Genomic DNA, 25398 nt, shown 5'->3' on the forward strand with positions numbered 1-25398 from the left:
TTCCAACAGTGGTCAATCTAGATCAAATACATGGGATGATCCCAAAAAAGTACAAAACATTTTATACTGCTTATCCCAGAAATTGTGGATTTTCCCCAAGTCCATTTAATAACGGTCTATGGACTTTTGCTTTAGGAAGCCATCCAAACCTTTTTTAAACTACGCTAAGCTAACAGCCTTTACCACATTCTCTGGTAACGAATTACAGAGTTTAATTACACGTTGAGTGAAGAGAAATTTTCTCCGATTCGTTTTAAATTTACTACATTGTAGCTTCATCGCATGCCCCCTAGTCCTAGTATTTTTGGAAAGCTTGAACAGACGCTTCACATCTACCTGTTCAACTCCACTCATTATTTTATAGACCTCTATCATATCTCCCCTCAGCCGCCTTTTCTCCAAGCTGAAGAGCCCTAGCTGCTTTAGCCTTTCCTCATAGGGAAGTTGTCCCATCCCCTTTATCATTTTTGTCGCCCTTCTCTGCACCTTTTCTAATTCCACTATATCTTTTTGAGATACGGCGACCAGAATTGAACACAATATTCAAGGTGTGGTCGCACAATGGAGCAATACAAAGGCATTATAACATCCTCATTTTTGTTTTCCATTCCTTTCCTAATAATACCTAACATTCTATCTGCTTTCTTAGCCGCAGCAGCACACTGAGCAGAATGTTTCAACATATCATCAACGATGACACCTAGATCCCTTTCTTGGTCTGTGACTCCTAACGTGGAACCTTGCATGACGTAGCTATAATTCAGGTCCCTCTTTCCCACATGCATCACTTTGCACTTTTTTTTGTTACATTTTTACCCCGCGCTTTCCTACTCATGGCAGGCTCAATGAGGCTTACATATTATATATAGGTACTTATTTGTACCTGGGGCAATGGAGGGTTAAGTGACTTGCCCAGAGTCACAAGGAGCTGCCTGTGCCTGAAGTGGGAATCGAACTCAGTTCCCCAGTTCCCCAGAGTCCACCACCCTAACCACTAGGCCACTCCTCCACTTTCTCACACATGCTCACATTAAATGTCATCAGCCATTTAGATGCCCAGCCTCCCAGTCTCGTAAAGTCCTCTTGTAATTTTTCACAATCCTCTAGCGATTTAACAACTTTGAATAACTTTGTGTCATCAGCAAATTTAATTACCTCACTAGTTACTCCCATCTCTAGGTCATTTATACATATGTTAAAAAGCAGCGGTCCCAGCACAGACCCCTGGGGAACCCCACTAACTAGAGAGAAAATATCCGCCAGAAGGCGGAGAACTCTAGACGCCCCACGGACAACAACAAGAAATAAAATAAAAGTGGGAGGACGACCAAGGATTCCAAAGACTGAAAGGATATATAATAATAAAGATGTTTATTGAGGTATAAAGACTCGACACAACGTCGTGTTTCGGCCGTTAGGCCTGCATCAGGAGTCTTAATGCCGAATGCTTTTGAGAACTATTTGATGAAGGCAAATCCTCAACAAAGGGAGGTCTTTAGAAAGACCGTTGTGAAGGTGAGCATGCTTCGTTGTCTCCTCTGACACAACGCTTGTATAGAATGCTGCAATAAGCCAATAGTGTTCATGAGGGCTGCTAAGCATTATAAAGGCAAAACACGACATTGTGTCGAGTCTTTATACCTCAATAAACATCTTTATTATTATATATCCTTTCAGTCTTTGGAATCCTTGGTCGTCCTCCCACTTTTATTGAACCCCACTAACTACCCTTCTTCATTGAGAATACTGACCATTTAACCCTACTCTCTGTTTTCTATCTTTTAACCAGTTTTTAATCCACAATAGAACACTACCTCCTATCCCATGACTCTCCAACTTCCTCTGGAGTCTTTCATGAGGTACTTTGTCAAACGCCTTCTGAAAATCCAGATACACAATATCAACCAGCTCACCTTTATCCACATGTTTGTTCACCCTTCAAAGAAACGTAGTAGATTGGTGAGGCAAGATTTCCTGTCACTAAATCCATGTTGACTTTGTCTCGTTAATCCATGCTTTTGAATATGCTCTGTAATTTTGTTTTTAATAATAGTCTCTACCATTTTGCCCGGCACCGACGTCAGACTCACCTGTCTATAATTTCCCGGATCTCCTCTGGAACCTTTTTTAAAAATCGGCGTTACATTCACCACCCTCCAATCTTCCGGTACCACACTCGATTTTAAGGATAAATTATGTATTTCTAACAATAGCTCCGCAAGCTCATTTTTCAGTTCTGTCAGTACTATGGGATGAATACCATCCGGTCCAGGAGATTTGCTACTCTTCAGTTTGTAGAACTGTCCAATTACATCCTTCAGGTTTACAGAGAACTCATTAAGTTTCTCCGACTCGTCAGCTTCGAATACCATTTCTGGCACCGGTATCACTCCCAAATCTTCCTCGGGTCTGTAACTTGCAGGATCGGTAGGGTCAAAGTCTGTTTTTTTCAAGAGCGGAGTAGTAAAGGCATGTTTCCAAATGCTGCGGACCACCCCAGTAGTCAGACTGTTTCAAACAAAAGGAAGAAGAAGGGGCAACACATGGGACTCAAACCAGCTGATTGTCGAAAGTGAACGCCGCCCATCTTCCAACACAAATCGGGAGATGGGCGGCGATCTCCTGAATCCGCCCAAATCGGCATAATCGAAAGCCGATTTTGGGCGGCTTCAACTGCGTTCCATTGCGAGGCCGGCGAAAGTTGAAAGGGGGCGTGTCGGCATGGTAGCAAAGGCGGGACGGGGGCGTGCGTTGAGATGGCTGGCTTCGCCCGATAATGAAAAAAAGAAAGCCGGCCGTCAGGAGAATTTGGTCCGTTTTATTTGGACCCTTTTTTTTTTAGGTCCAAGTCCCAAAAAAGTGCCCCAGCTGACCACCAGAGGGAAGCGGGGATCACATCCCCTTACTCCCCCAGTGGTCACCACCCTCCACACACAAAAAAAAAAATCTGACATTTTTTCCCAGCCTGTATGCCAGCCTCAAATGTCATACCCAGCTCCCTTACAGCAATATACAGGTCCCTGGAGCAGTTTGTAGTGGGTGCAGTGCACTTGAAGCTGGTGGACCCAGGTCCACCCCCTCTACTGTTACACTTGTGCTGGTAAATGGGAGCTCCCCAAAACCCACTGTACCCACATGTAGGTGCCCCACTTCACCCCTTAGGGCTATGGTAATAGTGTAGAGTTGTGGGCAGTGGGTTTTGGGGGGGGGATTTGGGGGGCTCAGCACACAAGGGAAGGGTGCTATGCACCTGGAAGCTAATTTTGTTTTTTTTATTTTTTAAAGTGCTCGCTAGGGTGCCCGGTTGGTGTCCTGGCATGTCAGGGGGGCCAGTGCACTAGAAATGCTGGCTCCTCCCACACCCAAATGCCTTACATTTCGCCGGATTTGAGATGGCCGGCTCCGGTTTCCATTATGGCTGAAAATTGGAGTTGGCCATCTCATCTAACCCCGGTGAGCGATTTGGCCGGCGCCAAGCGTATTTTGAAAATACGCTTGGCTCCGCCCCTTTGCGAAGCCGGCCCCAAAGATAGCCGCCCATTGATTTGGCCGGCGCTGTTCGATTATGCCCCTCAAAGTGTTTGTAAAGGTGAGCAGGCCACAGGTCAGAAACAGACCCAGAACAGTCTAGTAGCACTATAGAAATGATAAGTAGTAGTAGTAGAGGCAAATGCAAACTTAATAGAGGACAAGGAGGGGATGTTAAAGGAAGAACAGAGGACGAGAGGGAAGAGTGATAAGAGCTGGTGTCAGGATGGAAGAAGAAGTAGTGGGAATGGAAACCATGGCTTGCAAAGTAGTGCAAGCAGTTGTGGAGACAGAAGAACGGTAGACCAGCAGGAAGAGGAAAAGGTCTCAGAAGTCTGCTGTTCTCTAATTTGGATACAGCACTCGGTAGACAAAGGACTAATCATTAGGCAGAAAAATCTCTATAGTTTACTTGTGCACTGTTCTGTGAAAACTTAAATATGTGAAATACAAAACAGCCACTTCAAAGCTCTTCCAAAAAAATCATGTAACACTTATCTGAAATTTAAAGAGAAAAGAAATTTAAGATAAGTGTTACGTGATTTTTTTTGGAATAGTTTTGAAGAGATTGTTTTGTATTTCACATTATTTTTCACAGAACAGTACCCAAGTAAACTATGGAGGTTTTTCTGGCCAATGATTTGTCCTTTGTCTGCAGGGTGCTGTATCCAAATTAGAGATCCGCAGACTTCTGAGGACTTTTCCTCCATTTATTTTAATGATTTATATATTTGTATATTTTTGTGTGGTTTAGTGATCTGAACACTCAGTGTAGTTTGGATATCCCACAAATTTTAGTAATAGGTGTTACCTACTTGATTTTTTGTGGTGAACCCATTTTTGTTTTACGTTTTCATGGAAATGTTATCTAACAGATTGACTGAAAAAAAACCCCTTTTATATAAAATTATAAGATTCTATCCTGTCTGGGAGCATGCAATAACTTATAACTTCAGGGTCACATGGTTCAACTAAATCTTTTATAATCTCTGCCTTATTGACTGCTGACCTTGCATTAATGTACAAACATATATGATATACATACACATATAGTAACATAGTAGATGACGGCAGAAAAAGACCTGCACGGTCCATCCAGTCTGCCCAACAAGATAAACTCATATGTGCTACTTTTTGTGTATACCCTACTTTGATTTGTACCTGTCCTCTTCAGGGCACAGACCGTATAAGTCTGCCCAGCACTATCCCCACCTCCCAACCACTAGTCCCGCCTCCCACCACTGGCTCTGGCACAGACCGTATAAGTCTGCCCAGCACTATCCCCGCCTCCCAACTACCAGCCCCGCCTCCCACCACCGGCTCTGCCACCCAATCTCGACTAAGCTCCTGAGGATCCATTCCTTCTGAATAGGATTCCTTTATGTTTATCCCACGCATGTTTGAATTCCGTTAGCGTTTTCATTTCCAGCACCTCCCACGGGAGGGCATTCCAAGCATCCACTACTCTCTCTGTGAAAAAATACTTCCTGACATTTTTCTTGAGTCTGCCCCCCTTCAATCTCATTTCATATCCTCTCTTTCTACCGCCTTCGCATCTCCGGAAAAGGCTCGTTTGCGGATTAATACCTTTCAAATATTTGAACGTCTGTGTATATGATCATATGGTGTATATGATCTCTCATGGGCTCCTATTTTAAATGAAAGTGGGGATCAAACCTGGACTCCGGCTAGGACATGCGACAGGAACGGAAAATATTAAACTGATACAGTAAAACTAGAGAGGTTTGCTTTTGTGTCCATTCAGCACAGCAGAAAAAAATACAACCAACCAAGCTGCTGAGGAGAACGCTGCATGCAAGAAGAGCCACACATGGACAAAACTTTACACTCTTTTCAGAACTCTGAGAGCTGTCCCATCCTAGTGACATGTAATGACATTAATGACCCTGATTCAGCTCTGCTTGTTGACAGAAAATTATAAAATTAACTCCTATGAGGGTAATATAAAATGTTACCTAGGTTGAGAAGAAAAGAAGGTGCTTATTTATAACCTATTTTATGCAGACTTATCTTTATAAAACTGCCCCAAAAACTGCATAAATTGCAGCTAAAATGAAGTCATAGGCATTTACATGCTTAGGAGCAGATTACATTTTCTTACATTTTATAAAGTACAAGTGAAAATTTCAATCCCACCTGTGCTATGCCCACAATCCAGCTTTGAACATGGCTTCCACAGATTTGCATGTGAGTACATATGTTTGTGTCATCATGCATGCTTGTATTATGTGTGAGATAATTTTATAAGCTATTCTTTATAAAGGAAATTCTACAACTAGGCACCCCTTGTGCCAACAAGTAGAACTAATGCACAAAAGCGCTTTCTACTAGGGCACACATTAAGTGCTATAAGCATGCAAATGCAAGGGGGTGTACATGTGGGCAGAGCACGGGCGGGAAATGAGCACATACTCCAATTCTGTGCGCAACTTATCTATATATATAAAACGCACCTCCAACGTTCTATGAAGCCTCCACAAGTCCCAACGGAATGCATGGTGGTGAAACCCACATTTGTCCATGAGTGTGGCCCCGCCCTCACGTCAAACGTGATGACGTCGAGGGCGGAACAATGGCACTCAACCAATCACATCGCTCCACCCTCGACGTCAACACGTTTGATGCGAGGGCAGGCGAGGGTGGGGCCAACACTCAAGGACGAATGAGGGTTTAAACACCATGCACACATGTTGCCAACACCACATGTTGCCACCGCTCCCCCCCTCCACCCACCCCCCCGAGGTAACAACACCCTGCTCCACCCTCTTCCCAGAGTCGCACCACCCACTGTTCTACCATCCACTCCCCCCCCCAAACAGATTGCTGGACAGTCCTCACCGCAGCTCACACCCCCCCCAGTGACTTACAAAAAAGAACAAAGAACCGCCGCACACCCACGCCCCCACAGAGTCAACACCCTCACCCCTACACCCCCTCAAGTTCCCAACACTACCACCCTCCACCCCACCCACATGTTGCTACAGCTCCCACAACCACCCCCCCCCCCAAGGTCACAACACACAGTGTTCCACCCTCAACCCCCTCCCGAGTAGCACCACCCACTGCTCCGCTCTCCACTCCCCCCCAAACAGGTCATTGTCGCAGCTCACCCCATCCCCTCCGTCAGATACAAAGGAAAAAAAAAAGAGGCAGCGCTGCTCAAACACACACACGCACCGCCAAAGTCACCACCCCTACACCCCCCCCAAGTTGCAAACAATAGCACCCCCCCCACATGTTGCAACCGCCCCCCACCCCCCCCCCCGAGTTCACAACACCCAGTGCTCCACCCTCCAACCCCTCCTCAAAGTCGCAACACCCAATGCTACACCCTCCAACCCCTCTCTGTTTCAACTCCCCATTGCAACACAGCCGTCATTTGAAACCAAAAGTAAATCGCCGTTGGACCCCGCCCCCATCCCACAGTCACCCTCACCCTCCAGCAGCCGCCCACACAACGTTCCACCGCCCTCCCTCTCCACACAGCCGTCATTCACATACACTCAAACCAAGCACACCGAGGAGCTGCTCATCCACATTGTCGGTTGTATTTCCTTCTTACATCTGAAACACATCAAAAGCTGTTTCTATAGGAAAAACTGCGTCTTAACAGGTAAAGGACAAAAGGATTTTGGGATGAGGACCCTGAAATTCTGAGGGAGGGTGGGGGGACCCTGAAACTGGAAGGGACCCTGGAACTCGGAATAAGGGAGGGGGGATGAGCCTGGAACTCGGACGGAGGGACCCTGGAACTGGGAGGGAGGAGGGAGGGGCCCCTGGCACACACTCTGATTCTCACACACACACTCTCTCTCTCATGGACACACTCGCACCCAGTCTCACTCTCTCTCTATCACACACACACACTCGCACATTCACTCTCTCTCTCTCTCTCACAGTCACTCTCACACACACTCTCTGAAACATACACACTCCGAGGAAAATTCTCACACACACACTCTCTCTCACATGGACACACCCAGTCACACTCTCTCTATCACACACACTCGCACATTCACTCTCTCACTCACACAGTCACTCTCACACACACTCTCTCAAACATACACACTCCGAGGAAAATTCACACACACATTCTCTCTTTCATGGACACACTCGCACCCAGTCTCACTCTCTCTCTATCACACACACTCACACAGTCACTATAACACACACTCTCTCAAACATACACACTCCGAGGACAACCTTGCTAGCGCCCGTTTCATTTCATTTGGAAACGGGCCTTTTTCACTAGTAGAATACTATAAGGTACGTATGCGCTACACGCATTTAAGCATGCTCAGTTATGCCAGCTCTAAAGCTGGTGTAACTGTGGGTGCCTAAATGCAAGGTACAATGATGCCTGGTTATGCGTAGAATCTGGGTGCTCAGATGCTATTATAGAATAGTCACTCTCTGTGCAGAATTTTATTTATTTGTTACATTTGTACCCCACATTTTCCCACCTATTTGCAGGCTCAATGTGGCTTACATAGTACCATCAAAGGTGTTTGCCAAGTCGGTTGATAACAAATACAATACAAATACAAGGTTATATAGTGATCGAGTGAGGTAGTTGTGAAGGGTTGAAAGGAATGAAGATTGTATGTTGTCCAGTACGATCACTGGTCATGCTGTGTTGCTTGGTGTAGGGTTTACGTTGGATCGTTGGGGTAGGCCTTTTTGAAGAGGTTGGTTTTTAGTGATTTCCTGAAGTTCAGTGGTCATGGATTGTTTTCACAGCTTTTGGGAGAACAAAATGCCTTTATAAACTTACTCTCTATATGTTTACATATTAATACCACCAAGTTTTGAACTTCAGTAATATGCAATGCTGTTTAAATCACATACTTGTTACTAGTCTAGTGCCGGAGTCAAAGCACTGCAGGTGGTGCAGAATGCTGCTGGGAGGGGTGGTTGTAAATGTTTCGAAGTGGCATCATATTACCAGTGGCGTTCCTAGAGGGGCTGACACCCGGGGCAGACGCCTTCCCCCCCCCGGGTGCAGCGCCCGCAGTGCAGTGCGACCCCCCCCCCCGGGTGCACGCAGCTGGGAGGGGGGGGGGGGGATGCCGCGCGCCGGTCAGCGTCGTTTTCCATGCTCCCTCTGCCCCGGAACAGGTAACCTGTTCCGGGGCAGAGGGAGCATGGAAACGAACGACGCTGACCGGTCCGCGGCACCCCCCCAGCGGCGTGCACCGGGGCGTACCGCCCCCACCGCCCCCCCCCCCCCCCATTGGTACACCACAGCGAATGCTACATACCTGTAGAAGGTACTCCGAGGACAGCAGGCTGATTATTCTCACTGATGGGTGACGTCCACGGAAGCCCCTCCAATCGGAATCTTCACTAGCAAAGGCCTTTGCTAGTCCTCGCGCGCCCATGCGCACCACGCATGCGCGGCCGTCTTCCCACCCGAAACCGGCTCGTGCCGGCCAGTCTCATATGTAGTAAGACACAAGAGAAGGGAAGACACAACTCCAAAGGGGAGGCGGGGGGTTTGTGAGAACAATCAGCCTGCTGTCTCGGAGAATACCTTCTACAGGTATGTAGCATTCGCTTTGTCCGAGGACAAGCAGGCTGCTTGTTTTCACTGATGGGGTATCCTAGCCCCAGGCTCACTCAAAACAACAAACATGGTCAATTGGGCCTCGCAACGGCGAGGACATAACTGAGATTGACCTAACAACTTATCCAACTAACTGAGAGTGTAGCCTGGAACAGAAAAAAAATTGGGCCTAGGGGGTGGAGTTGGATTCTAAACCCCGAACAGATTCTGAAGCACTGACTGCCCGAACCGACTGTCGCGTCGGGTATCCTGCTGCAGGCAGTAATGAGATGTGAATGTGTGGACAGATGACCACGTCGCAGCTTTGCAAATCTCTTCAATAGTGGCTGACTTCAAGTGGGCTACCGACGCTGCCATGGCTCTAACATTTGAGCCGTGACATGACCCTCAAGAGCCAGCCAGCCTGGGCGTAAGTGAAGGAAATGCAATCTGCTAGCCAATTGGATATGGTGCGTTTCCCCACAGCCACTCCCCTCCTGTTGGGATCAAAAAGAAACAAACAATTGGGCGGACTGTCTGTTGGGCTGTGTCCACTCCAGATAGAAGGCCAATGCTCTCTTGCAGTCCAAAGTGTGCAGCTGACATTCAGCAGGGCAGGAATGAGGACGGGGAAAGAATGTTGGCAAGACAACTGACTGGTTCAGATGGAACTCCGACACAACCTTTGGCAAGAACTTAGGGTGAGTGCGGAGGACTACTCTGTTATGATGAAATTTGGTGTAAGGGGCCTGGGCTACCAGGGCCTGCAGCTCACTGACTCTACGAGCTGAAGTTACTGCCACCAAGAAAATGACCTTCCAGGTCAAGTACTTCAGATGGCAGGAGTTCAGTGGCTCAAAAGGAGGTTTCATCAGCTGGGTGAGAACGACATTGAGATCCCATGACACTGTAGGAGGCTTGACAGGGGGCTTTGACAAAAGCAAACCTCTCATGAAGCGAACAACTAAAGGCTGTCCCGAGATCGGCTTACCTTCCACACGGTAATGGTATGCACTGATTGCACTAAGGTGAACCCTTACAGAGTTGGTCTTGAGACCAGACTCAGACAAGTGCAGAAGGTATTCAAGCAGGGTCTGTGTAGGACAAGAGCGAGGATCTAGGGCCTTGCTGTCACACCAGACGGCAAACCTCCTCCACAGAAAGAAGTAACTCCTCTTAGTGGAATCTTTCCTGGAAGCAAGCAAGATGCGGGAGACACCCTCCGACAGGCCCAAAGAGGCAAAGTCTATGCTCTCAACATCCAGGCCGTGAGAGCCAGAGACCGGAGGTTGGGATGCAGAAGCGCCCCTTCGTCCTGTGTGATGAGGGTCGGAAAACACTCCAATCTCCACGGTTCTTCGGAGGACAACTCCAGAAGAAGAGGGAACCAGATCTGACGCGGCCAAAAAGGAGCAATCAGAATCATGGTGCCTCGGTCTTGCTTGAGTTTCAACAAAGTCTTCCCCACCAGAGGTATGGGAAGATAAGCATACAGCAGACCCTCCCCCCAGTCCAGGAGGAAGGCATCCGATGCCAGTCTGCCGTGGGCCTGAAGCCTGGAACAGAACTGAGGGACTTTGTGGTTGGCTCGAGATGCGAAGAATCTACCAAGGGGGTGCCCCACACCTGGAAGATGTCGCACTACACGGGAATTGAGCGACCACTCGTGAAGTTGCATAATCCTGCTCAACCTGTCGGCCAGACTTTGTTTACGCCTGCCAGATATGTGGCTTGGAGCACCATGCCGTGACGGCGAGCCCAGAGCCACATGCTGACGGCTTCCTGACACAGGGGGCGAGATCCGGTGCCCCCCTGCTTGTTGATGTAATACATGGCAACCTGGTTGTCTGTTTGAATTTGGATAATTTGGTGGGACAGCCGATCTCTGAAAGCCTTCAGAGCGTTCCAGACCGCTCATAACTCCAGGAGATTGATCTGCAGATTGCGTTCCTGGAGGGACCAGCTTCCTTGGGTGTGAAGCCCATCGACATGAGCTCCCCACCCCAGGAGAGACGCATCCGTGGTCAGCCCTTTTTGTGGCTGAGGAATTTGGAAAGGACGTCCCAGAGTCAAATTGGACCAAATCGTCCACCAATACAGGGATTTGAGAAAACTCGTGGACAGGTGGATCACGTCTTCTAGATCCCCAGCAGCCTGAAACCACTGGGAAGCTAGGGTCCATTGAGCAGATCTCATGTGAAGGCGGGCCATGGGAGTCACATGAACTGTGGAGGCCATGTGGCCCAGCAATCTCAACATCTGCCGAGCTGTGATCTGGGACGCTCGCACCCGCGAGATGAGGGACAACAAGTTGTTGGCTCTCGCTCTGGGAGATGGGCACGAGCCGTCCGAGAGTCCAGCAGAGCTCCTATGAATTCGAGTTTCTGCACTGGGAGAAGGTGGGACTTCGGATAATTTATCACAAACCCAGTAGCTCCAGGAGGTGAATAGTCATCTGCATGGACTGTAGAGCTCCTGCCTCGGATGTGTTCTTCACCAGCCAATCGTCGAGATAGGGGAACACGTGTACTACTACAGCCAAGCACTTCGTGAACACTCTGGGCGCAGAGGCGAGCCCAAAGGGTAGCACACAGTACTGGAAGTGCCGTGTGCCCAGCTGAAATCGCAGATACTGTCTGTGAGCTGGCAGTATCGGGCTGTGCGTGTAGGCATCCTTCAAGTCCAGAGAGCATAGCCAATCGTTTTCCTGAATCATGGGGAGAAGGGTGCCCAGGGAAAGCATCCTGAACTTTTCCTGACCAGATATTTGTTCAGGGCCCTTAGGTCTAGGATGGGACGCATCCCCCCTGTTTTCTTTTCTTCAAGGAAGTACCTGGAATAGAATCCCAGCCCTTCTTGCCCGATGGCACGGGCTCGACCGCATTGGCGCTGAGAAGGGCGGAGAGTTCCTCTGCAAGTACCAGCTTGTGCTGGAAGCTGTAAGACTGAGCTCCCGGTGGACAATTTGGAGGTTTGGAGGCCAAATTGAGGGGTATCCTTGCCGGACTATTTGAAGAACCCACTGATCGGAGGTTATGAGAGGCCACCTTTGGTGAAAACCTTTCAACCTCCCTCCGACTGGCAGGTCGCCCCGGCACTGACACTTGGATGTCGGCTATGCTCTGCTGGAGCCAGTCAAAAGCTCGTCCCTTGCTTTTGCTGGGGCGCCGAGGGGCCTTGCTGAGGCGCACGCTGCTGACGAGAGCGAGCGCACTGGGCTTAGCCTGGGCCGCAGGCTGTCGAGAAGGAGGATTGTACCTATGCTTACTAGAAGAGTAGGGAACAGTCTTCCTTCCCCCAAAAAATCGTCTACCTGTAGAGGTAGAAGCTGAAGCCTGCCGGCGAGAGAACTTGTCGAAAGCGGTATCCCGCTGGTGTAGTTGCTCTACCACCTGCTCGACTTTCTCTCCAAAAATGCTATCTGCACGGCAAGGCGAGTCCGCAATCCGCTGCTGGATCCTATTCTCCAGGTCGGAGGCACGCAGCCATGAGAGTCTGCGCATCACCACACCTTGAGCAGCGGCCCTGGACGAAACATCAAAGGTGTCATACACCCCTCTGGCCAGGAATTTTCTGCACGCCTTCAGCTGCCTGACCACCTCCTGAAATGGCTTGGCTTGCTCAGGGGGGAGCTTGTCCACCAAGCCCGCCAACTGCCACACATTGTTCCGCATATGTATGCTCGTGTAGAGCTGGTAAGACTGGATTTTGGCCACGAGCATAGAAGAATGGTAGGCCTTCCTCCCAAAGGTGTCTAAGGTTCTAGAGTCCTTGCCCGGGGACGCCGAAGCATGCTCCCTAGAGCTCTTAGCCTTCTTTAGGGCCAAATCCACAACTCCAGAGTCGTGAGGCAACTGAGTGCGCATCAGCTCTGGGTCTCCATGGATCCGGTACTGGGACTCGATCTTCTTGGGAATGTGGGGATTACTTAATGGCTTGGTCCAGTTCGCCAGCAATGTCTTTTTAGGACATGATGCATGGGTACTGTGGACGCTTCCTTAGGTGGAGAAGGATAGTCCAGGAGCTCAAACATTTCAGCCCTGGGCTCGTCCTCCACAACCACCGGGAAGGGATGGCCGTAGACATCTCCCGGACAAAGGCCGCAAAAGACAGACTCTCGGGAGGAGAAAGCTGCCTTTCAGGGGAGGGAGTGGGATCAGAAGGAAGGCCCTCAGACTCCTCGTCAGAGAAATATCTGATGTCCTCCTCCTCTTCCCACGAGGCCTCACCTTCGGTATCAGACACAAGTTCACGGACCTGTGTCTGAAGCCGTGCCCGGCTCGACTCGTGGAACCACGGCCACGGTGGGAGCATCGAGAGGTAGACTCCCTCGCCCGCACCGGCGAAGCTCCCTCCTCCGACGGGGAGCCTTCCTGGGAGGCGACCGCTGTCGGTACCGCACGCGGCACCGATGTCGGAGACCTCACCCCGGCAAGGGCCAGCCGGCGCCTCACTCGACGGTACCGGAGGGGAAGGGCGCAACAGCTCTCCCAGAATCTCTGGGAGAACGGCGCGGAGACTCTCGTGCAGAGCGGCTGTGAGAAAGACGTGGAAGCCGATGCAGGTGTCGATGTCAGAGTCTGTTCCGGGCGTGGAGGCTGTTTCGGGCTGTCCATAGTGGAGCGCATCGACACCCTTTGACCAGAAGGGTGAGCGGTCCTCTCGGTGCCGAATGCCCCCTACTGGGTGCACCGTACTCCCTCGGCGACCCAGATGCCTCGGTGCCGATAGGGGAAGGCAGGACCGTTTCGATGCTTCTTCGACTTCTTGGGACGAAGCATGTCACTGGAGCTTCCCGGCACCGGACGAGGACGTAGAATCCAGCCTTCGCTTCCTCGGGCGCGAGGCCGAAGAAGGTCTGGTCTCGGGGGGGCTTTACCGCAGGACCCTCAGGGTAGGGGGAGACCCACCCGAAGGCTCACCGCCACCAGCAGGGGAATGGACAGCCCTCACCTGCCACTCCAGTCGAAGCACCACCGTCCGACGACATGAGCAGAAGAGGAGGTCTCGGTACCACCGACGCCGACGCAGCCTTCCGTGTCTCAGCCCCGATGCAGAGGGTCTATTGCCTCGATGCGTCGCGGCCGAGGACGGAGGTCTAGACGCTGTCGACGTCGATGCACTCGATACTCCCGGTGCCGATGCCGACGAAGAACCCGAGAACAAAACGTTCCACTGGGCCAATCTTGCTACCTGAGTCCGCTTTTGTAAAAGGGCGCACAGACTACAGGCCTGCGGGCGGTGCCCAGCCCCAGACACTGAAGACACGACGCGTGCCTGTCAGTGAGCGAGATTACCCGGCGCACTGGGTGCACTTCTTGAAGCCGCTGGGAGACTTCGATGACATGGGCGGAAAAATCACGCCGGGCGAAATCAAAACTCGTAATTGCGGTAGGCACCAAAAAAGAGGGGAAGAAAAAAATTCGACCCGAGGCCTGAAAAGGGCCTACCCCGAAGACGAAAGAAAACTTACCGGGGCAAAAATTGGAAATAGCGGAAAGGGAAAAGAACCGAAAAGGTCCTTTTCCAAAATCCTTTTTTTTGTTTAAGTTAGCGAAAGTCCAAAAGAGAACGCGCGAGGGTCGACTTAAGGGGCGCGAACGGGTTAACACGACCGTACCGAGCGTGGACAAAAGAAGACTGGCCGGCACGAGCCGGTTTCGGCGGGAAGACGGCCGCGCATGCGCGGTGCGCATGGGCGCGCGAGGACTAGCAAAGGCCTTTGCTAGTGAAGATCCGATTGGAGGAGCTGCCGTGACGTCACCCATCAGTGAGAACAAGGCAGGCTGCTTGTCCTTGGAGAATGCATATTACTCCCACTCTGAAAGTTACATTGGTTGCCCATGAGACTTAGAATCCAGTGTAAGGTTTGGTGTCTTCTTCATCAGACTATTTAAGGGAGAATGCCGTGGTATTTCATTCTTTTGTAAAGTTGTTTGTCATCTGCTAGGGGGCTGAGATCTGATTCTGTTAAGAAATTAGCAGTTGATTTGCTAATGTTCACACACTATGCTATGAGGAAGGCACAGGAATTCTCAAATAGCAGGTCCAGTAATGTGGAATGCTCCGTCTGGCCATTTGCACCTTTGTGCTAACATAGGACAGTTTAAGAAGTTAATGAAAACTCACTTTTTTTGATCCAAGCTTTTTTACTCTTTGATGTTGGCAGGTAGTAGCAGGATTTCTTTGAATATTTTGAAGAAGATCCACTAGTTCCTACACTGTATTGCACTGTTTGTTGTCTTTGATGATGCACAGAATCTTGAGTTTTGTAAAGGCATTTTAAAAGAAACACATAATACTTAGAATAATGAATTCTTACCTTTAAAATCATGTCTTCTATAACAGCTGCAAAACATTTTTCTGTAATTCAATTGGTTGAAAGGAAATTCCTATCTAAGGAAAGCATAAAAAGATAAAATTATCTTGGGTTACAAGTAAATTAAAGATAAGGTTACCATAAAATAGTTCATGTCTGTAAGGGAAGGGCTTGAGCTATTCCTGTTTTTTCACCCATTGGATGAATGGACTTATAGCTTCAATTTCTCATGGAAAAAAAACATCTACAAAGTCCATCCATACGATGGGAAAACCAGGACTGGCTCAATTGTTATACGAGTTGAATATTTTCTAGCTTGTGGATGGATGACAACAGTCCTATGACTGGACAAATTAGGTATTCCATTAACATGAATTCAATTACATTGAAGCCCCAATTCATTTCTAGTCAATAAAACTGAAGGATGCAATATGGCTTATTATAGGAAACAGATTCTGATTATGTTATCAAAAACAGTAATACTTGAAATATGTTTCTCTTTCCATATTTATATTTTTAGGGGCCCTTTTACTAAGCAGCGGTAAACATTAACGTGTGCTTACTGCACGTTAAAAAGGATTACTACTGGACGTGCTCGGGTGTCCTGCGGCAGTTCTGGGATTGGTGCTTGCCAATCCTGTGCTAAAAAATATAAAATATATAAAAATATAAAATATTTTTTAGCACAGGAGGCATATTTAGAGGAGAGTAGGTGTGCCCTGTGCTAATCAGGTAGCACAGGTAAATTGCCATGTGCTGCCTGTTTAGCGCAGGATTAGCATGGGAGCCTCTAGTGACTACAAAACAGGTGGCAGTAAGGGCTCTCATGTGCTAACTGGGAAATTAGTGCGTGGCCATTAATGGTAAAAAAAAAGAAAGAAATTATGGCCATTTTACAGCCACACTAATAGTGGCCTCAGCGTGCAGGAAACCCACATGCTAAAAATAGCGCTGGACACTTTTTAGCATGGCTTAGTAAAAGGGCCCCTTAGTGTCTTACACACTGTCGGGCAGCCCAAAATCTACCAAAGCAGTATGCATTCAGGTACAGTCAGGGCCAGCTCAAAGGCTGTGGCGCCCTGGACCAATTTTTGTTTTTGCACCCCCCCCTGCCACGTGCACTGTCCCACCCCCCTGCCTTGGGGTCAAATACAATTCAATAATTTAAACAAGTGTTTCTCAACCCAGTCCCAAGGACATATCTTGGCATTCTGGTTTTCAGGATACTCATACCCATCATTAATGTACATGACAGATTTGTATATCACAAAAGCAATGCATGCAAACCTCTCATGTATTCACTGTGGATATCCAGAAAACTGGATAGGTCAGGGTCCCAAGGCCAGTGACTCAGATGTTTGGGGAGGAAAAAAGGGGGCAGGGCTAGGGTTAGATGGGGTGTAGTGGGCCAAGTTAAAATCCTTGGGATGGCAACACCTGTGTCAGCAGTAAACGGACAGAGGGGACACTTCTGATTAACCAGTGAGCTGAACAAACTGTAAGCAAGTGGAAAATGCATTCTGGGCACTGGCAGCACAAGGTAAGTTCGGAAAAATTTGAGGGAAGGAAATCCCAGGTGCCAGGGTACGTTTTAGTGCCTTGGCTTAACCCAGTGGTTCTCACCGTTTTTCAGTCAGTACTTACTTGATGGACATGCTTGCATCCCATGACCCTCACAGACCGTTGGTCTGATACAGTATCCAGCTTATGTTCGAAAGAGAAAGACGCCCATATTTCGACCCAAATCGGGAGATGGGCGTCCATTTTTCCCGTGGGCGCCCAAATCGGTATAATCGAAACCTGATTTTTGGCGTCCTCAACTGCAGTCCGGCACAGAGAGCGAACAAGATCACAGGGGCGTGTTGGAGGGTGTGGCGAAGGCAGGACTGGGGCGTGGTTATCGGCCGAGGAGAGATGGGCGTCTTTAGCTGATAATCGAAACAAGGGTGTTTTTTATGAGAATTTGGTGCCGCTTTATTTGGACCCTTTTTTTCAGGTCCAAGTCCCAAAAAAGTGCCACCAACTGACCAGATGACCAACCGGAGGGAATCGGGGATGACCTCCCGACTCCCCCAGTGGTCACTAACCCCCTCCCACCAAAAAACCCACTTTACAAACTGTTTTTCTCCCAGCCTGTATGCCAGCCTCAAATGCCGTACCCACCTCCATGACAGCAGAATGTGCTCTATCTCCTGACAAGCCTTTCCATGGTTCTTGAGTGGGTCCGGTGTGAGTGTGACAACTTTCTGTTAAGGGCACGGCAGAGTCACATCAACATAGCATTGTGGTGGTGTAGGGTATTGGCTCCGTGATTCCACTAGCTTGTGTTAAATGCTCACGATGTTTGGTAGTTGGTAGGCTTTACTCCCTGGTGCTTTCCCTCTGCTTACTGGGTCAGAGTGTGCACGGTTTTGTTTCCGGTAATCCATGAGGTAGTGGCCATTTGTGTAAGACACTTTTAGATCCCTTTCATGTGTTAGCCACGTTACCGCACTTAGTTCTTACCTTGAATGTTGCTGAAAGAGGGCATTGTACACCATTCTGCCAGCTCGGAACTACTGCTAATCTCAGTACCAGTGAGACTCGTTGCCAGTGGGGCACAACCTCTGATCTGCAGTTAACTGTGAGTAAAGGTGCTTATTCAAATAAGGGAAATTTAGGTTCTTACCTTAGTAATTTTCTTTCCTTTAGTCATAGCAGATGAAGCCATTACGTATGGGTTATGTCCATCAACCAGCAGGGGAGATAGAGAGCACTCAAACTTTCACAGTGCCCTCTTGGCCAGCTAGCTCCACTGCCTCTTCAGTATTTGAAGCATCCAAAGCAGTATGGCAAACCGCAATGGGAATCACAAGAGCTTTCCTCACAGCGAACGATGGCCCATCACAAGGGTATGAACTCATAAAGGAGGGAATGCACATCCTCCTGGAGGGAATAAACTCATCCTCCTTATTGTATAAGTGGAGGGGAACACACGCGCCTCCTGGAGGGAATCACACATCCTCCCAACACACTGGAGGGAATGAACTCATCCTCCTATTTAAAGAACTGGAGGGGAACACACGCGCCTCCTGGAGAGAATCAACACATCCTCCAAAAAACATGCTGGAGGGAATGAACACATCATCCTAAATTTAAACTCCTCTTCCAGGACCCGTCCCTCCCCCCTCCTCCCCCCTCTCTCGTCTCAGGACCACCCTCCCCCCCTCTCGTCTCAGGATCCACTCCCCCTCTCTCGTCTCCAGGACCCCCCTCCCCCCCCTCGTCCCGTGCCGTCCGAATTCCATGCACACACTGTCGTCTGAGTTCCACAACCCCGTGGCTCCCTCCCTCTCTCTCTGTGGCCGAATGCAAGCAGGACGTGTGTGGGTGCCCCCAGCCCTTTGTAAGTGCCAGTCTTCAGACTGCCTTTGCTTCTGTTTCAGCTGTTTCTCTGGTCCCGCCCTTCCGCAAACAGGAAATGAGGGCGGGACCAGAGGAACAGCTGAAACAGAAGCGAAAGCAAAGGCAGTCTGAAGCGGCGTCCGTGCGTGCTGGACTTCAGTGTGCAGCAGAGCAGGAGAGTAAACGTTTAAACAACTGCTGGCACTTACAAAGGCTGGGGCACCCGCACACGTCTTGCTTGCACTCGGAGACCACAGAGAGGGAGGGAGGTGCTGGGTGGTGGAAATCGGAGGGGGGGGGCGCGGAAGTCGGAGGAGATGGGGGGTGTGGAACTCGGACAGACGGGAGTGGAAGGAGGGGAGGAAGGGGTCACGGAACTTTGGGGGGGGGGGTTGATGTTTACTCACCTCTGGTGGCTGATGCTGGTTCCCTTCCCTCTCACTTCCCATTGGTCCGCCCTGTGATGTCAATCCCAGGCGGGACCAATGGGAACTGTGGTTACGAACCCAGGCATCCAGACAGAGGTGCAAATTATTATATAGGATGTAAAGATCTCTGCATCCATACAAACCCCATCTCCCCCCTCCCCAAACAGGTGTGGATCATAAGTAGCACATTCTCCATGGAAGTTATCATACCAAAATTAAACAAAAAAAAATTCTGATTCTCATGTTATCTCAGTAATAGCTAAATACATCTCTCCAGTCTCCACTATCTGGTGTATTGTGAAATAACACAAAACCTGAAAAAAATCCTAACTCAATATACATGTAGCAAATCTACCATAGAACAGTAGAACTGATTCCTAAAATTTAAACAAGAACCCTACTTAAGAACAGGCAGCACTACAAGTATAACACAGGGTCCTAGAATACCAATACACCTACTACTGGTAAAACAGAACAAGTGGGCCTACTATGGAGTTGTACTCAGAAACTACTTGCCAAAAGAATAACACACCTCAGTCACACACCAAATACAGAACAAGGGATCACACATTAGAAATATAACGACAAAAACTGAACTAGGAAACCCAAGACGTCAAACTAGTGTGTACCACAATATAGGAGAAATAAAAACAGAAATGCATTTTTTTCTTGTACAGAAAAAAGAAATACAAAGACATCCATGATGCACACTTCCCAAAACTAACAAATTCCACCAAATAAATACACAACACACACATTTTTCTACCTTTATTGTCTGGGTACTTTATTTTTCCAAGCATGTTGGTCCCAGTTTCTTCTTTTCTGTTTTCCTGTCTGTCTTCTTGCTGTTTTTCCTGTGAGTGCAGTCTATTTGTCCTTTCTCCACTTTCCTCTTATCTTTTTCTATTCCCTCACTATATCTGCCTTTGATATATTTCCTCTTTCTCTCTTTTCTGTCTTTCCCCTCAAATTTCACCTTCTCACTCTTCAGTCCTCCACACCTAAACTTCACTTGTCAGTACCTATCAACTTTCCATCTCCTCCTCTCACCTACATCTCCTGTCTCACTCCTTCTTTGGCCTCCTATTCCCTTCTCTTTCACCCACTCCCCATTAGAACAATTCTACCCTCTGTACTTACACCTTTCTCTCACTCATCTCCATAGGCGCCCTGTATAAGAGGCTTGGGGAGGCTAAGCCTCCCCAGCCAAATCGTGGACTTCCTTGGCTGCTGGCCAAGGTGGGGCGCAAGGGGAGCGGTCGCTCCCCCAAACAGATGACCGGTCTCTGCCTCCACCCGCCCCCGCCGCTCTCACCCATCCGCGTTCTCCCTCGCTCCGATGCCGCGATTCACATAGAAGCCAGCCAGCCTTAATCTGTCTGCATCGGAGCCTCTCCCTCAGATGCGTCCCGCCTCCTGTAATACAACTTCCTGTCTTACGCAGAGGTGGGACGCATCTGAGGGAGAGGCTCCAACGCAGGCAGATTAAGGCTGGCTGGCTTCTATGTGAATTGCCGGTGTCGGAGCGAGGGAGAACGCGGATGGGTGAGAGCGGACTGAAAAGACAGGACCCCAGTGGGGGGGGGGGGGGGGAGCGAAAGCTACAGATGGCTGGGGGGGCAGGGGAGAGAAGAGTAGCTGGTGGGCAGGGAGTGCTCAGGGCAGGGGGGAGAGGAGGGCTGCTGTGCATGGGAGGATGGAGGGGAGAGCAGGGTTGCTGGACATGGGTGGATGGAGGGGAGGGCAGGGGGAGAGGAAGGTTGCTGGACATGGGTGGGTGGATGGAGGGGATGGCAAGGGGAGAGGAGGGTTGCTGGATATGGGTGGATAGAGGGGAGGGGAGGGCATGGGAGAGAAGGGTTGCTGGACATGGGTGGGCGGATGGAGGGGAGGGTTGCATTACATAGATGGAGGAGAGGGAAGGGAGAGAGAAGAAGAAATGCTGGACATGGATGGAGGGGGAGGGACTAAAGTGAGGAAGGAGATGAGATGAGGGAAAAGGAAGAGAGTAGAAAAACTGCACATGGATGGAGAAAATAGGCAGAAGCTGGATCCACTGGACAGTCAAGTCTGCGGAGGACCCAGCTTTTACTTACGGATGTAGGACAAGAATTGAAGAAGAAAGGCGGAAAGTAAACTAATAAATGGAAAGGAAGCCCTGGAAATGGAGTTAAGAGGACAGATAGCAGCAGAATCGGATACTGGGCCAGCATGATCAGAAAAACAAAGTCACCAGACAACAAAGGTAGAAAAGATCATTTTATTTCATTATAGTGTTTGGAATATGTCCACTTTGAGAATCAGGTGCTGAACATTAAATGTTTATATTTATTTACTTATGTATAGCATTTTATCCCACATTAAAATTAGGATGTTTTGTGGCTCTACATGAGAATTGTGATATTATGATCCCTTGTTTCATATTGTTGACGGTCTGCATTTTCCATATGGGTGGTATATTGGTGTATTAGGTTCTGCCCAGTGTAATATTTATGGTACAGTAAGGTTCTGAGTGTGTTTTTGCACAAAGTTGTGCATAGTGTTTTGGAGTTGAACGATTGTGATTAGTATATGCTTTGAGCAACCACTTTATTCTTTGACATATGATACATATCTAATATCTAAATTTATTAAAAGGTATTGTGACTTTTATTTTTATTTATTTTTTCTGTGTGTTATCAGACAATTATGGATTTAAGCTCCACCCCTAACCCCGCCCCCTTTAGCCTCCCCAAACAGTTGGGCCACCGACCGCCTATGCTCATCTCCTTGAGAACCCCCATGGTCTCTCCTACATGGTTCCACCATGCCAAATATCTCCCCTCCCTGTCCTGTCTTATACTGTTGTAGCCCAGCATCTCTCTGTCATCCCCCCCACTACTATGGTCCAGCATTTCCCTGGCCCCTCTCCCTTCCACCCCTATGGTCCAGCATTTCCCTGTCTCCCCTTCCTCCTTATGGTCCAGTAACTCCCTGTCCCCTCTACGCCTATAGTCCAGCAACTTCCAGTTTCCTCTCCCCCTTCATCTTTATGATCCAGCAACGCCCGGTCTTATCTTTCTCCCTCCTTCCCCATTATAGTCCAGCTATTCCCTGTCCCCTCTCCCTCCACCTCTATGCTGTAACAACTCCATGTCCCCTCTATCAGAGAGCCTACTCAGGAAACCCAGCCTGGTGCTAGGAGACATGGCCACACAAATCCCAATGCCACGCACCTTCCCAGGTTGTATAAGCGGAAACTGCACACCAGAATTGAAAGCCTGCTAAGTGTGGTTTACCGCCTAAACAAATCGGGAAGATGCATGGCATCAGGGATTGTTGTACCTCATCTCTTGTGGGTCCAGCATCTCTTCCCTTCTCTTACTCATTCTCTCCCTCCACCTATGGTTCATCATCTCCCCCTCTGCCCAGAACACCCCCCCCCCCGATGGTCTGCCATCTTCCTCTCCTCTCCCTGGTTCCCTCACCCATAGTATAGCATCTCTCCTATCCCCCTACCCCTGCAGATCCAGTACCTCTCCCTTTCACCCTCCCATGGGTTCAGCACATTTCTCATCTCCCTTCTCCCCCACAAGCCAAGGACCTCTCCCTCTTCCTTCCCTAAGCTCCCCCCTTTTGAGTCCAGAACCTCTCCTTCTTCCTTCAGTTCCCCCTCGTGAGTCCAGCAACTCAGACCCCTCATGAGTCTAACAATTCTCCCTCAGCACTCCAACCCCGTGAGCCAGCACACTTCCTCTCTTTGTTCTTCAGCAGCCTCCTGAATCTAGCACCACTCCCGCTTTTACCCTAAGCCCCCCAGTGAATCCAGCACCAATTTCTTTTTATCCCTCAGCCCCTCCCCTATGGATCCAACACCACTCCCTCTTTTTACCAGCCCTCCCTTGTCTTGCACTGTGCCCTCTATTTCCCTCAGCCCCCAACATGAGTTCAGCACCTTCTCCTTCCTTCAGACATTCACCCATTCTCTTCTCCTCTCTCCTCGGTCTGTCAAACCTGCTTTCTTTAGTGGCCCCTGCAGCAATAACAGGCTGCCTGAGCCGGCACTGGATCATTCCCTCTGCTGTGTACACAAGATGTTGTGTCAGCGGGGAAGAGTGCAGCAGAGGGAAGGATCTGGCTCAGGCAGCCTGGGGCCATTAAAGAAAGCAGGTTTGATAGACTGAGGGGAGGGGAGAAGAGAAAGCAGTGCTGGACTCAGGGGGGGTGGGTTCAGGAAAGAAGAGGGAGCGGTGCAGGTTTCACGGGGGAGGGGAAGGCGCTGGTTCAATGGGGGGGGGGGGGGGAGGGAGAAGAAAAGAGACAGTCAGTGGTGCTGCAAAGTTTTTAAAAAAAGAACCACTGGCTTAACCTATAGGCTGGTGACGTCACTGGCCTGGGCCTAATGTTGGTGCCCTTTATCACCGGTGGCCTGGACCAGAGCCTCACCTGGTCCACAGGTTAAGCCAGCCCTGGGTACAGTAGATATTGTTCTGTTCCTGGAGGGGCTCACAGTCTGAATTTGTACCTGAGGCAATGGAGGATTAAGTGACTTGCTTAAGATCACAAGGAGCTGCAGTGGAATTTGAACCGGGCTCCCCTGGTTCTCAGTCTTCTGCACTGTTATAGGCTACTCCTCCACTCCATATCACAAAAGTAAAATGAAAAAGCTCCTGAAAGTAACTCAAATATTTTGTTAGCCCTATCAAAGAATCTTCCATGCACCTTGAATCTTCCAAACGAATACCTACAGTCTGGTCGAGATACAGATGGGCTCAACGTGTCATTGGAGTTGGGGTGCTGGGATGGCCTGGAAGTAAGGAAAGCCAGCTATTTTTGTTGAGTCCCTGCCATCCACAGAGCGGTTCTAAGAAGTCTCAGGCCAGCAACCTGAAGGTTGCTAGGTAAATCTTCTGGGATAAAGGTGTATGTAAATGAAGGACAAAACTGCAGGATGGAGAAATTAGGGCTTACCTGATAATTTACTTTCTTTTAGTTGCTCCAGACCATGTCCTACGAGTGGGTATATGCCCTCCTACCAGACTGAAACAAACTGTGAAGTGCATACATTTGGTGCTGTGAACCTCTGCACACCTCACTATTTCTACTGATTAAAGCAACATTAGGAAATGAAGGAACTACAGATCCTCCTACAAAGTCCCATGGGGAACTGGAACAACCTGAACAAACAAGGAACTGCCTAACCCTGGCAGAGAAGAACCATCGCGCAAAACAGGACTCGTCCTACCAATGTATACAGCAATATCTCTTTGACAGTCTTTGCAAAGGTATCCTGTATTGTGTTTTACCTAGTGCTTTTTTTTTTTTTTGTTAGAAGTCCTTAAGACACACAAGTAGCCAGTCGCCTTCCGCCTCCTGACAAATCCTCCAGCGGTGAATCCCCAAAGCGGTAACAGACAAAGAAGAGCAAAAACAGAGCAAGGGAGGGAATTGGCATGGTCTGGAATCCTACTACTATTACTTATTTCTATAGCGCTACTAGACGTATGCAGCGCTGTACACTTGAACATGAAGAGACAGTCCCTGCTCTGACAAAGCTTACAATCTAATTAGACAGCCAAACAGGACAAACAAGAGATAAGGGAATATTAAAGTGAGGATGATAAAATAAGGGTTCTGAACAAAGTGAATAAGGGTTAGGAGTTAAAAGCAGCATCAAAAGGTGGGCTTTTAGCTTAGATTGAAGACGGCCAGAGATGGAGCTTGACGTACCAGCTCAGGAATGACTAAAGGGAAAGTAAATTAGCAGGTAAGCCCTAATTTCTCCTTCCTTAGAATCAGCTCCAGACCATGCCCTACAAGTGGGAATACCAGAGCAGTACTCACAAGGGCGAGATACAGCCAACCTCCGCAGAACTGCCGCCCCAAAGGCAGCCCTCCCGCAAGCCTGGGCATCCAAATGGTAGTGCTTAAGGCGTGCATGGAGTGACCAGGTAACCATCCTGCAAATGTCTGCGACAGGAATCAATGCATGCTCTGCAACAAGGTTCCCTGCGTCTGCTTGGAAGTGCACAGAGACACCAAGGAGCCACTGACAACGAACGATGGTAGCCTTTCAAGGCAGACTCGCCTAGCTAACAACCAGTGAAGAAAAGAAAAAGATGATCCATTGTCCTGTGTAAATAAAACCTACGCACCCTGTGCACATCCAGAGAAATCATGCCCAACCTCCTGCC

At 49.0% G+C, this 25398-nt stretch overlaps 1 protein-coding gene across 1 annotated transcript in view; it reads right to left on the reverse strand.

The window, feature by feature from the left end:
- Positions 1-25398, reverse strand: part of YEATS2 (YEATS domain containing 2) — a 1439149-nt gene that overhangs the window by 62102 nt on the left and 1351649 nt on the right. Inside the window, 2 exon segments of the mRNA XM_030217135.1 lie at positions 15417-15451; positions 15454-15490. Coding sequence (XP_030072995.1) covers positions 15417-15451; positions 15454-15490 — 72 coding nt within the window.

Source organism: Microcaecilia unicolor, chromosome 10, assembly GCF_901765095.1.
Source record: "Microcaecilia unicolor chromosome 10, aMicUni1.1, whole genome shotgun sequence".
In the NCBI taxonomy this organism is placed as follows: Eukaryota; Metazoa; Chordata; class Amphibia; order Gymnophiona; family Siphonopidae; genus Microcaecilia; species Microcaecilia unicolor.